General features: G+C 45.9%; 1 protein-coding gene across 4 annotated transcripts in view; it reads right to left on the bottom strand.

Annotated features, from left to right (window-relative positions):
- Positions 1-7,180: 7,180 nt before the first annotated feature.
- GAPVD1 (GTPase activating protein and VPS9 domains 1) overlaps positions 7,181-14,464 on the bottom strand; it is a 65,681-nt gene continuing 58,397 nt past the window's right edge. For all 4 annotated transcript variants that reach the window (XM_039506518.1, XM_039506517.1, XM_039506521.1 and 1 more), the window contains 3 exons: positions 13,736-13,808; positions 12,160-12,357; positions 7,181-11,459 (listed from right to left, as the gene is read on the bottom strand). In XM_039506518.1, coding sequence (XP_039362452.1) covers positions 11,319-11,459; positions 12,160-12,357; positions 13,736-13,808 — 412 coding nt within the window. In that variant the 3' untranslated portion in view covers positions 7,181-11,318. The remainder of the gene's footprint in view (positions 11,460-12,159; positions 12,358-13,735; positions 13,809-14,464) is intronic.

The following is a 14,464-nucleotide window of genomic DNA, read 5'->3' as shown; positions in this document are numbered from 1 at the left end:
CTGGGCCAGCCCAGTGCCAGTGTAACCAAGTGGGAGTAACGACGGTCCTGTTCCCTGAATGCCTGGAGAGCCCCCCTGGGGTGTCTGAGGAAGGCGCAGAGCTGTCACTGCATGAACTCTGACCAGCTCCCCGCCGCCCTAGGGCCAGGCAGGAAGGGTGGCTGCAGGGTGCCTGGCGCACGCCCCCAGTGGCACTTCCCTGAGCCCTCCCTGGCCCGACCGAGGATCTCACGCTCTCTGTCCAGGCTCCCAGCATAGTGTCAGTGCAGGTGGCATCTGGCCAGCGAGCTGGGCTGCCGTGCAGCCCCTCCCCTGGTGAGCATGGGGCATTCGCCCACTGGTGACAGAACAGCCTCCTTGGGGAACTCTGCCCTAGCTGTCTTTGGAAAGTATCGTCAGAGCTTCTGGAACCTACCGCGTGCCTCTTCGTTACAGTTAGCAGCTGGACAGAAGCGTGGGGAGCCAGCCCCCTGCATCCAGCCAGCTCTCCCTAGGGCACAAGCAAGTGCTCTGCAAGCAGGCAGTGCATGCCACACGGCGCTGAGGAGAGCATCCTGGAACGCGGGCTGCAGGAGGAGGGGGAGCGGGTGGGTTTGCATTGCACGGTTCCTGCATTCTCAGCTCTCCAATAACCCATGGTGATAGCTAGAAGCTTGAGCCTTGCAGGGAGGGTGGGGGGGCAGTCAGAGATTGTGGAACAAATGCATTTGCCGGATGCTTCTGCTAGAACGGTCCCTGGAGGGAGCTGGGGGGTGATGCGCCGCGCTCCCCCTCTGGCACATGCTCCCATGCGGACCAGTTCATAGTGGGAGCTGCCAGGTGCCCTGGGGGGGCAGGGCCTTGGGGGATGTGCATGGGGCTCTCAGCCACTAGATGTCACCCGTGGAAAGGGAACAAGAGAGGCCGGGCCTGGGCTTGCAGCCATGTGCTGCCTGCCAGCATCTCCCCTCCCCCGCCCAGTCAGGCAGGTGTAATGCTCTCTCCCCGGGCGCTACCAGTGAACGATGCTCTCAGGGTGGGTGCAGGGCCTCGGCTGCAGGGGCCCCTCACTGCTCCAGTCCCCCCCTCGCCTGCGGCCAGGAGCTGTGCGGCAGCGCAGTGCCAGGCAGCATGGCGCTGAATGGGCCCAGTGCACGGCAGGCCAGGCCTTGTCTCACTGCGCTGCCTGGCGTGGCCATTGGAGCCGGAGGACAGAGGCGGGGCTGGTGCAAGTCACTTACCAGCAGTTGCCCAGCCACACAAGGGGTGAAAAGGTCAGCGGCAGCTCCCCTTCCCAGCGTGCTGCCTTCTGGCTGGGAGTCACACATGCCTGCGGGCTGCAGCGTCACAGGGCCGGAGAGGCTGGCTCACATGGAGAATATGGCACGGCTCTGCCAGCAGCATGGGTAAGTGCCCCTGCCTCCTCCAGGGCTCTAGGAACCAGGTGGGCAGGCAAGGTGGGGCTCAGCCTCTTGGTCTGCAAGGCAGCTGGTAGCTCAGTGCCATGGGGACACTTGCCCTCCAGCTACCCAGAGGTGGGGCTGGCATCCCTGTGCCCTTTCCATGCCCACCCAGCTTCCCTCGCTCTCCAGAGCATGCTGGGGTGAAGGACCCTGCCCTGGACCAATTCAGGAGCTTCTGTGGAAAACTCCTGCCTGAGGCGAATGCCAGTGGCATAGGGGCTGTGCTCTCATGCACCCCCGCAGAAGCACACACAAAGCCAGGAAATACATCTGTATTTTTCCTCCCAGCCATTTGGCTCCTCTCACTGCTCCATCAGCCCGTTACTTGGCTGTAAAGGTTTGTTTCCAGGTTAGGGAGGAAACCCAGATCTGCTGTGCACATAGCAGAAGCCAGTGGAACTCTATTCAGGGGCCGGATAAACCAGCTAAGAACTGGGGATGGGAGGGGAGTGTTGTCTAAGGGATCTGGGCAACACGGCTCCTGGGCTGCATTCTTGGCTTTGGGAGGCATGTGGGATCTAGTGGATTAAAGCAGGGATGACTGGAGTCCTGCGGCTTGGTCACAGGCCTCAGTGTTCTGCCCTGTAAAATGTCTATAAGAATCCTTATCTGCTGCTCTGGTGTCTGGGAGGGTGAGTTCACGCTTGAGGGTCCTCAGCGGAAAAGCAAGAGGGCAACAAAGCTCCGTCCAGTGATAGATGTGTCATTAGGCCGGGGTGCCAGCCTCTGCTGTGTGCTGGGTTTCATGAGCTGTCTCTTGCAGGATCCCGCTCTGGGTGGCCCCAGTCCTGGAGCAAGCAGCAACAATGAAGTGTGATAAGAGCAGGAGGCACAAGGCATACAGACTCATCCGCAGGCGGCTGGTGAGAGCAAAGGAGGTGGGGAAGGAGCCCAGCCTTTTGCTTCAGGCTCCCCTCAAAGAGCGGGGCCTTGGGAGTGGAAGGGAGGCTAACGGGCAAACCTAGCTCTAGTGCAGGGGTCGGCACCTTTCAGAAGTGCTGTGCCGAGTCTTCGTTTATTCACTCTAATATAAGGTTTCGCGTGCCAGTCATACATTTTAACCTTTTTAGAAGGTCTCTTTCTAGAAGTCTATAATATATAACTAAACTATTGTTGTATGTAAAGTAAATAAGGTTTTTAAAATGTTTAAGCAGCTTCATTTAAAATTAAATTAAAATGCAGAGCCCCCCGACCGGTGGCCAGGACCCAGGCAGCGAGTGCCACTGAAAATCAGCTTGTGTGCCCCTTTCAGCACATGTGCCATAGGTTGCCTACCCCTGCTCTAGTGTTACATTGAGTACGTGGGACGTGTGGGGCGCAATGGACTTCCAGGGAGCTGCAGAGCTGCATGGCTGGCTAGGGCACGGGTGGCGGGTTTGCAGTAAAGTCAAGGCAGCTTACCCTGGACCTGAACTGACAGCCCTGGTGCTAGAGGAGCCGTGAACCTCTTCCCCAGGGAGGCTCTGCAGCCTTACAGTGCAGTGATTTCCATGACCTACATGTGGTGCCAGAGCTTATGGCAAAGAGGCATGTGAGGGGCCCTTTTCACATCTGCTCTGGGGACGAAATGGTTGTGTACAATGTGCCCATTTTGTAGCATTGTCCAGTATAACCTGTCTGCTTGTACTTAAAGTGGGAAGGAAGAATAGGCCTGGAGAAAACAAAGTATCCAACGTACATTTACCCAAAGGAGCTGAAGAACTTAATGAGATCTGCCTTCCCAGCAGGGGTCTGTGACTATCCTGACCCAGACCACAGCAAGGTACTGCCAGGAGAGCCCTTCCCTGCTGCATAGGGCAGCATTAGAGAGGGTTAATTATCAGAGAAAGGGAAGTGTTAAAGCTTCATCTCACCTTTCTGTGCTTGGGGCAGGAGGCAGAAAGTTAATAGACCAGGGGCTGAGGATGAATCCGTGTTGCAGTTTCTTGCAACAATCCAGGCCTGGCTCTCCTTAGAGTGGAATCAACGCCCTGGCAATTCTAGGCTTGCCATCCTGGCAGTCCGCGTGCCTCTGCTCTGCACTTGCAACAGGCAGGACTAGGCCCATCAATTGCTTGGGGCAGGACTTGGCTCCCCACAGCAACCGGTGGGCTCCTAGTCCCTTGCTTTCCCTGAGCGACAGAGCTCAGGCATCCATAGAATCCCAGTTTGGCTCCAGAGTGAATCTCTTTCTGCTCTTCTTCGAGGTAAGGGGACTTTGTGCCCCAGGCAGAAGCAAAGAGCTGCTCCGAATGCCACTCCCTTGCAGCTGAACTAGGCAATGCAGCTGCCTTTTCAGTATCTCTGAGAAGCCTTCCCTCTAGGGCTCAGGAGCCTCCCTCTCCTGCAGAGGGGCATGCCAGCTCCAGCTCTTGGCAGTTCAGCTCCATGAGGCCTGATCCTAGCTGCTGAAGCTGCAGAGCAGAAAGCTCCATTCTGGGAACCGTGAGCCTGGCTGCAAGAGACCAGCATCCCAGCACAGACTCCCTGCTGCCCTGGCTCCCATCCTTGGCTCTGTGGTAGCACTGAGGGCCCCTGCTTGTGCTTACACGGGGTAAGAAGGGGGCTTTGTGATTCTCCTCCACTGACCTGCCCAGGTAAACCATCAGCATCTGCGGGCACATCAGAGGGCCAGAGTCTTGCTTGTATAACGCGGTGCAGTTCACCCAGTCCCCTGGAGCCACGCAGCGTTGGTGTGGTTGTGTCGGTCCCAGGATATTAGAGACAGGGTGGAGGCGGCGTAATAGCTTTTGAACTACACCTAGCTCTTCCTGAAGCTTTATCTTCCTGAAGAAGAGTTGGGGGTAGCTTGAAAGCTTGTCTCTCTCCCCAAGAGAAGTTGGTGCAGTAAAAGATGTTACACCTCCCCAGGGCAGGCTCTAGGTTTTCTGCCACACCTCCCCCCCCCCCGCCAAAAAAAAGAAAGCTGATTGGCGGCAACTCAATGGCCCCGTTCCATTGTTCGGTGGCAGTTCGGAAGCGGGCCCTTCACTCCCTCTCTTCCTCTTCAGCGGCACTTCGGCAGCAGCTCAAAGAGGAAGAGAGGGACTGAGGGGCCTGCCGCCAAATTCCTACCGAAGACCCGGACATGCCGCCCCTTTGTATTGGCCGCCCCAAGCACCTGCTTCCTTAGCTGGAGCCAGCCCTGCACCTCCCCCACCTTGTCTCTCTCCCCCAGAGCTGTGAATTACAGCAGCTGGGGATCTGGCCCGGAACAAGAGCACCCTTTGGTGTGTCAGAACCATGTTGTGGGGGGATGGGTCTACTGCTCACGCGGTGGGCTGTAACTATGTGCATCATCCTGTTTGAAGGTGGTACATGTGACACTCGAAGACCTGCACCTGCTCGACCACCCCGAGGCAGGGAGTGCACAGCCCTGTCTGCAATAGAACCTCCTCACGCAGCAGAGCATTTACCGGAACAGGATGGAATGAGGCAGCGGCAAGAGAGAGAGTTAATTTCACCCTGCCCAGGAATGACGTACATAGGGCTCCAGCTACGCCCCTTCCTCAAAACAGTCCTCTCAACTCACCCCATTACAGCCAAGTCTCACTGGCAGGTCTGATCTCTCCCCCCAGGAGCCCACCCTATGAGCAAAAACACCTTTGTACCCACCTGCAGCCACCCCCCTTTCCCCAAAGGGCAAACAGCTGAGTTAGTTCCCATTTCTCTTACCTGTCACTGTGGCCCTGGCTTGATCTTCCACCCAGCTGCTACTCCCCTAGCGAGGAAACCAGCACAGCTTGCGTCTTTCACTCCACCGTGGAAAGAGAAGTTCTTGACTGTTCCCAACAGGTTTTGCAGACAAGTGACAACAGGAGAGCTGCGTGAAGGTGGGGGTGAATGCTTTTCCAGCAGCCCAAGCCCAGGGAGCAGAATAGCCCCAACAGATGTACACTATACCCTTTCCACTGACACAGGAAGTGAGGTAGGTCTGAGGCAGAGCCTTCAGCTGTGAACACTCATTTCCACTGTCCTGGTCTAGGAATTGGTACAGCTATGCTCTCAGGGGTGTGAAAAGTCCGCTCCCCTGAAAGACAGAGTTATACTGACCTAACCCCCAATGTAGTCAGCACTAGGTCACGAGAAGAAATCTTCTGTTGACCTAGCTACTGCCTCTCAGAGATGGATTACCGACGCTGTGGCATGGGTAGCACCCAAGGAGTGCATCCATTGCCAGCTGTTAGTCACTGAGTGACCCTGGGCAAGTCATTTCACCTTCTGTGTTTGTTTCCTCAACCACACTTATCTGACAAAAGTAGTTCATGCTTTGAGAGCCTTGTATGGAAAAATGCTGGAGAAGTGCAGTGCTAAGTATTCCCTACTCATTTCTGTTCTGACGTGTTGTGAATTTCATTTTTGTTAATAAAGGCTTTATGAAACCAGATCCCTTATCGAGGCTGCTGTAAGTGGACAAAATGTGAACAAAATTAACTCCTGCTGAACTGTCGTTTCAGAAGCACATTTAAGCCAAGGACTTCACTTTTGACATTATATTGCTGGGAAAACATTCTGTGTAATGGACTGAAACACAGATGGTTTTCTCCTAGCCCTATCGTGACTGTGCATGTTGAAAGAAGCTTTTCAGTTAAAAAATATACATTGTGTATGACAGCTTAATTTTACATATTGCTGCTTTTGAACAGATCAAAGTGGAATGAGGCCAGATGGACTGAGGAAAAAAACAATTACTACTAAACTTTTACATTCAGCCAAGGTAGATGCTGTTCAAACACTAGACAAGAGAGGTCATTGGATGGTATTGAATTGCTTTCCCATCCCAAAATACTACCATGTAACCGTTTTCAGCTGCAAACCACAGCACTGTCTTGATCCGTAAGAGCTGCAGGATTCTTGCTGTATAAGATCTGCTGTTGGGCTGTTGCCAAATTATTCCACTCTGCTAGCCAAATTAAATGGAGGACAGGGCCTAGCAAAGTCTACCCTTTAACTGCCAGATAATGTTAAATGAGATTGCTAGCAGATTAACCTGTTTAAGATAGTCTATTCATCTTTCAGGCAGCAGCATGTTAATCTGAACCATTTGTTATGGTCTTTAGTTTTCAATAGGAGAATTTTTTAAAAAGGGAAGAAAAACTTAAGTGACTTTAGTGCTATGAACTTGACAGCCATGGTGACTGAAATCTTCTATCCACTGATCAGGTACAGTTCAGGCAGCAAAACACAGAGCTCCTCCTCCAGAGTGTCCTGCCCAGGTTAGAGAGTCCTGTGCTGGAGCCATCACCTGCACAGGGCTAGAAATGACTTCACTACAAACTTAGTTGATCTTTTGCTCCTTGTTGAGACTGGTAACAGGGCCAATTAGCCTCAGTAGTGATGGTGGACTTTGAGAGACTTGAAATGCAATACTATGCTCAGGACTGTACAAACAGTGATGCAGAAATCTGCCCATCACACTGCAGTGCAAGTCCCCAAACGCCACCAACTGGCCACTTGGTAACTACCATCACTATTAACCAGTGCCCTAGAAGTGGAAAGCTCCTTATCCTGTCACTGGGGCATGTTTCCTTTCTCTCCTTCCCCACACCACATCCTTTGAGCTGTACATGTGCATAGATGGGAGGAGTCTACAGATGCAACATGTCAGAACAGTGCTGAATTGAAAACAAAGTGCAAAAATTAGTGGAAACAAAGTTGTATATATTACAATAAAATAAGCTTGCAATGCTGGCTTCAATGCCATTGCTGAATATACAGAACGTGACCTGAATGTTACAATGCAGAGACGTAAAACCCAGTCACGGTTAAACTGCTCTCCTTTTTAATCAGTTTTTACAGAATGATATAATACATTAATAATCACAGTAGAGACAAGATGGGTTTTCTGTATACAAGATTGTGCAAGCTCATTAATTTAAAATTTTAAAGGCTTTACCAGTTTCGAGAGGCAGTACAAAGCTTTTAAATAGAGGTGAAGCACAATTAAAGGTACAGAACACACAATAGTAACTCAGCAATTAATTCTCAAGTAGTACAGGCTCAACCAAGCTATCAGCTGTTACCCAAATAAAAGGAGTACTTTCCCCTTCCTACAGTCCACTGTTTTTTCTGCTGCTCCAGGTTCTCCTGCCACACAGCTAGCCTAAGGCCTAAAGCTGCTTTATATATATTTATGTGCTTTATATGCCACATAAATTACTAGACTTTAGATAAATATGCTTCACTTTCATGCAGCTTTGAGAAGCGGGACTGCTCTTGACTGCTTCCCCTTTCTTAGCCTACTAATTTCCCTCTACAAACTATTCAGCATTAAACGTGTCAACGAAATCACAAATTTCTGATAGAATTTGGCTTAATAGAACATCAACATTTTCAAACTAACAATCTGATGCAATACTCGGTGCTCACCACAAACTACCTACAGTAAAGAGGATTCTGTTTGTGGCTTCTTCCTAAAATTTATGGCAGTTACATTCAGTATTTGGTAGTACCCCCGCCCCCCCCCCAAAAAAAAGGCCATCCATTGCAATTCTTCTTGAAGAACAAGCTTTAAAAAGAAAAATCATCAGGGGTTAGAAGTAAAAGGGGATTCCCCTGCAGATGAAAGAGTCAAGTCTCTTCCCTCCTGCTCCCCATCCCAAGAGAGGAAAATAATGCCTTTGTAACATGTATGGGCCCAATCATATGAAATCACAGACAGGCGAGTGCTCCTTACTCCTTCAGGAAGCACCCTGAACTTCAATAATTGGGCCTTGAGCCTGCATATATAATCTGCTATTAATAACCTCCACTCCCCACCTCCCAAAACATTTTTCAGGTCACCGTTAAGTGGCTGAAGTAATTCTAACAGCAAGCACTGAAGTTCTGAGTACTGACTCAATGCAATGTGTGTGTGTATGGCTGGCTGGAGCCTTTTGGCAAAACAGTTCTTTTACTGTTTGGTCCTTAATGTGCTTTCCATCTTTAATTTTCTTACTATTGCACAACAGAAAACATAAAGTCTTCCTCCTGTACATATAATTTAACATTTTAAAACAAAATCAGGACACCAGGAAAAAACAGACACACACATTACAATAAGATTCCTAATTCTTTGGAAAGCCTAATTCTTTGACTACATTTATAACAGTGTATAAAAGGCTTTTATAGCAGGTTAAAAAAGAAGCAAAGGACCATCCTGCTGTGAAGATTCTCACCTATATTGGGGTTTATACAAATATTTACCATTTTTAAAATATTTTTATTTTAAAAATTGTTCAAGTTCTTCAGTAACTTTTCTATACAGAAAAGCAGCAAAGTGATACAAATGTGAAGAAAATGGTTTTTGCTAGGAGAAGAAAAACTTTCCAGTAAAGAGAATAAATCCTGAAGACCTGATCAAGTTGATCATAGAATCATAGATCAACTCCTTTGTGTCCAGACTGCTCATAATAAAAAGATAAAATGCATGATAATCATTGACTATCATTTGCTCCCCCTTAGAGAGTTTTGTTCCAAATGTTAAATACACCTCTACCCCGATATAACACAACCCGATATAACACGAATTCGGGTATAACGCGGTAACGCAGTGCTATGGGGGGGGCCGGACTGTGAGCTCTGGCAGATCAAAGCAACTTCAATATAATGGTTTCACCTATAACGCGGTAAGATTTTTTGGCTCCCAAGGACAGTGTTATATCGGGGTAGAGGTGTATAAGAAAACAGTTTAGAATAAGACAGGTTTTAGGGACCAAATATTCTCCATCTCTAAAACCAAAAATTGCGGAATTAAGGGTACGTCAGTAGTTTTATATCAACACAGCAAATTCTCAATGATAATTTAACACAACAGAACACTTCTAAATTGTGGCATAACAAATGTACGTTGCTTTTAGATGTAATTCTGGCTCTCTCTTAAAGGGCAGTATTGTGCTTCGCAGCTGAATGTTATTGGTCAGGGCTGTGAATGCAATATATTAGCACCAAAAAACCATGACAGCTAAACAACTAGACTATTACAATGCCATTGAGACTCAAGATCACAATAAAGCAGACTACACTAACTCCATTGCAACAAGAAAGTATTGCTGTACCCTGTAAGTCTATAATAGAGGAGAAAGACTATAAACAAAACTTAAAAAAAAAAAAAAAAAACCATCTCACTTGATTCCCCATGATTTATTTAACATGATAAAAATGATATATTGAATTAAACATTAACGATTAATTCATTGAAAACCAAGGTTTTTTTCACTGAATTATGCCTAGACGGGTAACACGATCACATCTCAATCACTTAATACTGTACATAGATTGTTCTAATATCAGTTAATGACTCTCAGAAGTAACAGTTACTTAGATTTTTATGGATTCCCTTTTTAAACAGCTCACGTGGCTTCTAACATGTGATATGTTGGCCTTTTCAAGTACACAAAAAATCTTCAATCCATTTTTAAGCAGTGTTTAGAAATATAAACTGTTCTTCTATTTAAAGAAGGGATGCAGATTATGTAATTTCTTTTACCGCTCAAAGCCAGCAAATCTAGCTCACCTCACTGCCAGCGAAGTGATGTACACTGGGAGGAAGAGGAGAGAGCGAGGAGTAATGCCAGCATTGAGGTGTTAAGCAGTGTGCCTTTTACAAAAGAAATTGATTGCAGCCCTTTTTTAGCTAGATCTACAAGAACAAAGGCCAATGACCACTCACAGGAGTATAAGAAATGGCTTGGGCCAGCTATGGGAACTCTATTATTTTGCTCGTCAAGGAAGTGCACCTGCTCTTCTCATAATTGTCAGTTTCAAATGGGAGAGGGGTGAGACACATCTGCAAAGATTCCCTGAACCGATTTCATGATGTGTTTTGTAAAGGACAATGTGGTACTTTAAAATATTTTATATGAATAGTAAAACCTGCACTGCTAGAGAAAAGACGATACAAAGAACACATAGTAAAAAAACATTCACTGAAACCCCTGGCATGTATATTTAATGTGAATAATCAAAATATATATTACAGTTTCAGGTTCTGTAAGGAATTCTGTTTGGGGTTTGTACAGTATACACAGTATTTCAGATGAAAAATATTACAATAAGGTATATACTATTCCTTTTTATATAAGAACTTATCTATTGAAACTTACAGCCCTCTCCTCTATAAATTCAAACTATTTATTTAAAATGCTCTAATTCCCGAGCCAAAATTTTAAACTTTCAAGTGAGAGCCCTGTGAATGGTAAATTCCAGTTTCAGAAAGTTCTGTAAACTTTATTAAATTTAAATAAATATTTAGGTTTGCCCTTTTTAAACTTATCCTATTGAGGAAGTCATCTCATTACCCAGTACAGTATGTCACAACCTGCTGTAGGAGAGAGAAACTGCTTGTTTGCTGGTTGAAAGGATAATGAGTCCAAAGATGACTGCAGTTTATTATTATTATATCATATATTTACACTGTCCTCAGGTTTTAATTTTACCATAGGTGAAGTACAATTTATAATTGTGTCAACTGCTACAAATGTTCAGTGCAGCTGGTGTTCTCTTACAAAAGGTGTATTAAGCTAGAAAGGCTCTTAAAAGTGCTTGCCATGATCTTTTTGGTTGGAAACAAAGAAAATGAATGAATTTACATCAAGAGAAGTCTAGGGGGAAAATAGTGTCTGTGTGAAAGGGGCAGTGACAGCAGAGTTTCCTAAGCGATTTTGAGAATCCACAATACCTGAAAAATGTGGTCCCTTTTCCCTGTGCTAATCCCTAAAGGAGGAAAAGATGCAACCAAAACAGAGAGGAAAGAAAACCTGTTAAATTAATTAATCTGATTAGTAAAAAATTTTTAAATGCTTCCACTCTGTACAATATTATACAAGGAAAGTATTTCTTCAGCCTTTGAAACAGCTGATCTACATTCTTACAGGCTCTTTGCTGCTAACAGTCTGTCTACACAGGTGCTCCTTTGGGTCACTTGCGATCATCAATGGTTTTAATAAATTCAACTGCTGCTGTGAACTGCATCCACCAGTAAGATTCTTCTCCAGTTAAACAGTTAGCATAGAAGCTACTAATGTACTGAACAGTGGACAACAAGCAGGGTGGGTTTGCCTGGGGGTGAAAAAGAAAAGGTACATGCCACAATTAAGTTTGAGACCAACGTTTTAAAAGAAGTGTTACAAATACAATGGAACTGAAATGGAACGTTATGTATATAAGCACCCCCCAGCCTAGGTTTTGAATATTACACCCTGGTAGGGCAGTGACTGTGCAGACAAATACAGACACCATTCCACACTCAGCAGCCGCTCCTTGAGCACCGTATGCAAGAACTGGCTTTGCTAAGGAGGAATGCTGGCTTATTCTCTCCAGAAAGAGTCCCAGGATCTTTAAAATTCCCTCCAGTCACCAGTGACTTCCACTGGTACAAAGGACTATGATTTTATCGGCTCACACAGGAGAGGGCAGCCTCCAATTCCTAGTTCTTTTGAGACAGCAAATGTGTGTAAGTCAGTCAGAGTTCTAATGAGGAACCTGGCCCTAGGCAAGGCTGTTCAGTACCAACTCAGCCACAGGCAAATGTTGAGGCACAGCATTCTAGCTGGTTAACTCCCAGATTTGCATATAACCAGAACAATGTCCCATCTGTGACTAACTTTCTGGTTCAAACTGTGCCATACAAATGAACACTTTAAATCAGATATACAGTCAACAGAATGCATAACATCGCTTCAGTGGATTTGATGGTTTACCACAAGAATTAAAGGAAACATATCTATAAAGTATCTGTGTTCTCTGCTAGAAGACTCACCTTTATCAGAACAAACACCAAAACAGGAACAAAGTCATCTGCCCCAGGGACTGAATCTTCATTGGCCAAACTCAACAGGTTCATGATGGTTGAACACATTCGCAGAATACACTGCACTTTGTCCCGTGGGGTTTTGTAAGCGCTGATTGTGCGGATTTCAGACTGTGCAGATGGCCATGGTGCCTCCCGGAGATACACCTAAAGAGAAGAAAAACATTTCCAATTCTAGTCAGTCCAAGCGATTAAGGATCTTCTGCAGTGCACTCTAATACCGGAGACTTAAAGGTGGGAGCAGCACACTGAGGAATGGGAAATTAAGGGACAAAATTGATACAGTACACCTCATCAGGAAGCCTCCCTCATTTTGTGTGTATAAACACTGAAGGAAAGTAATATTAATGGTCTGACTAGCACACAATCAGCTTGTTCTTTTATTGATTTTCCCCAAGAGCCAGTGTTTCAGAAGAAGATTGAGACATAAGGTTCTAGCTTCCATATAAAATGATTTACTGACCCTCACCTGTTCAGAGGTGTGGACCAAGAACTGAACTGGAAGCCAGGAATGCATGAGTTTTAGACCTGCCTCTGACATGGACTTTTTTCTGTGACACTGGACTAATCACTTAGTCTCATTTTGTTTCCGTCTCCCTACCTGTATTATAGGGATAATAAGTTCCTTCCTCCTGCATAGGGGCGCTGTGAGGATTTACTGTTGTAAAGCAATTTGAGGAAGAAACATGAAAGGGCGAAGTATTATCCAGGTTAAAAACTTATGCTAAGACTAGTAGCTGAAATCCTGTGCCGTCGCACAGGTATAATTCTTAAAGTTGTGTGTGTAAAAAAGCTGAAAATAGCTGAGAACTGAAAAATTAGACGATAAACTGCAAGTCCCAGTGATGATTGAAGCTGGTGATATTCTAAACAAAATTAGCTCTCTCCCATTTGTAGCTATTTCCACTGCTTCACACTGACTCAGACATTCTAGGCTTCAGAGTGAGACCCAGACAGTGACAATCCTGGAATCTTGGAAGATAAGGAAGGCAGTATCAGCAGCCATGGGAAGTTGAAGAATTATCTTCACACCCAAGGTTGGAGTTGATCTCTGTCTATCAGGGATTGCTTGGGAATAACAGAATTATCCCTGCCTTGATGCAGGGATATAGATTACTAGACGTACTTTCCAACCTAGGTAATACTATGAGATTTTAGTTTACCTGGTGAATATAAACCACTACTACGATGTACATGAGTCTTGAGCCCTTTAGTTAAACCACCTCTTTAAAAAAAAAAAAAAAAGCGTTTTTACAGAGTTACTGCTTGTCAGAGGTGGGTTGGATATTGTTAGCGACATTTTTTTAAATGAAGGATCCTCCATATTAGTTTACCATTTGTCACTTGTGCACTGACTAACATTAAATACACCTTCAAACTTGTGTTTCATCAGTGGAGTATAACAAATAGTATCACCCAAGGACAAGGAGTAAACTGTACAGCTATGTCACCTGCTTTAGGAAGAGAAGTGCTACTATTTCCTCTAATTTTAAATACAAAAATAGAGGGAAGAAGCAGCAGTTACCTCTGGAATCTGAAGTGCTCGGTGGTTTGCAGTCACTACCTTAGACAACCTTTGGATATGCTCATGAAGGACCCTGAAAAAGAGGTGGAACAAAAGTGAAGTGAGAAAAGGAGACAGCCAGCCACCTCAAGAGACCAAATGTAGTTTTCATAGAAGAGGCAAAAACCCCTTTTGGATTTCCCATGCAATAAGATGAGTTTATAAATAAGACCTATCTGAACAATACACTGCAGACAAAAGAGTGAGCAACAGAGGAACACCATGTACAAATAGTAACCACGGTCAGTTTGCAATGGCCTCACTAACAGCAGGATTTGCCTTATGGTAGACCAAATCCAATACCAGGCTGTCTGCAGCGGTCAAAAACCTGGTGCCCTAAGGAAGATGAAAGACCCAGGAGGTACATGGCCAACTGCACTAAAACTGTCAATGGAGGGTGTGTGCCCTGAAGAAGGTTTTAATTATCCATCGTGGAACACAAAACTACAGGGGTTATCATCTAGTTCCTACATCATACAGTTAGGATTATTTTCCTCTGGCTTTAGTAGCTTGCTGCGACTGCAGATCTTTGCATAGGATGCTAAAATAAAAACCTAAAACAGTTTCTCTCTCATACAGAAAACCTATTTAATGTAAACAATTAATTAAGGCAAGGCAAAGCAAGGAGGTTGTGTGGTAAGGCTGGCTTATCTGCCTAGGCACTCAAGTTGGTTTCCTGGAAAGAGCAGT

This window comes from Mauremys reevesii, linkage group 19, assembly GCF_016161935.1.
Source record: "Mauremys reevesii isolate NIE-2019 linkage group 19, ASM1616193v1, whole genome shotgun sequence".
Lineage (NCBI taxonomy): Eukaryota > Metazoa > Chordata > Testudines > Geoemydidae > Mauremys > Mauremys reevesii.
Note: the sequence above shows the minus strand (reverse complement) of the source record. Positions and strands in the feature narration are given on the sequence as shown.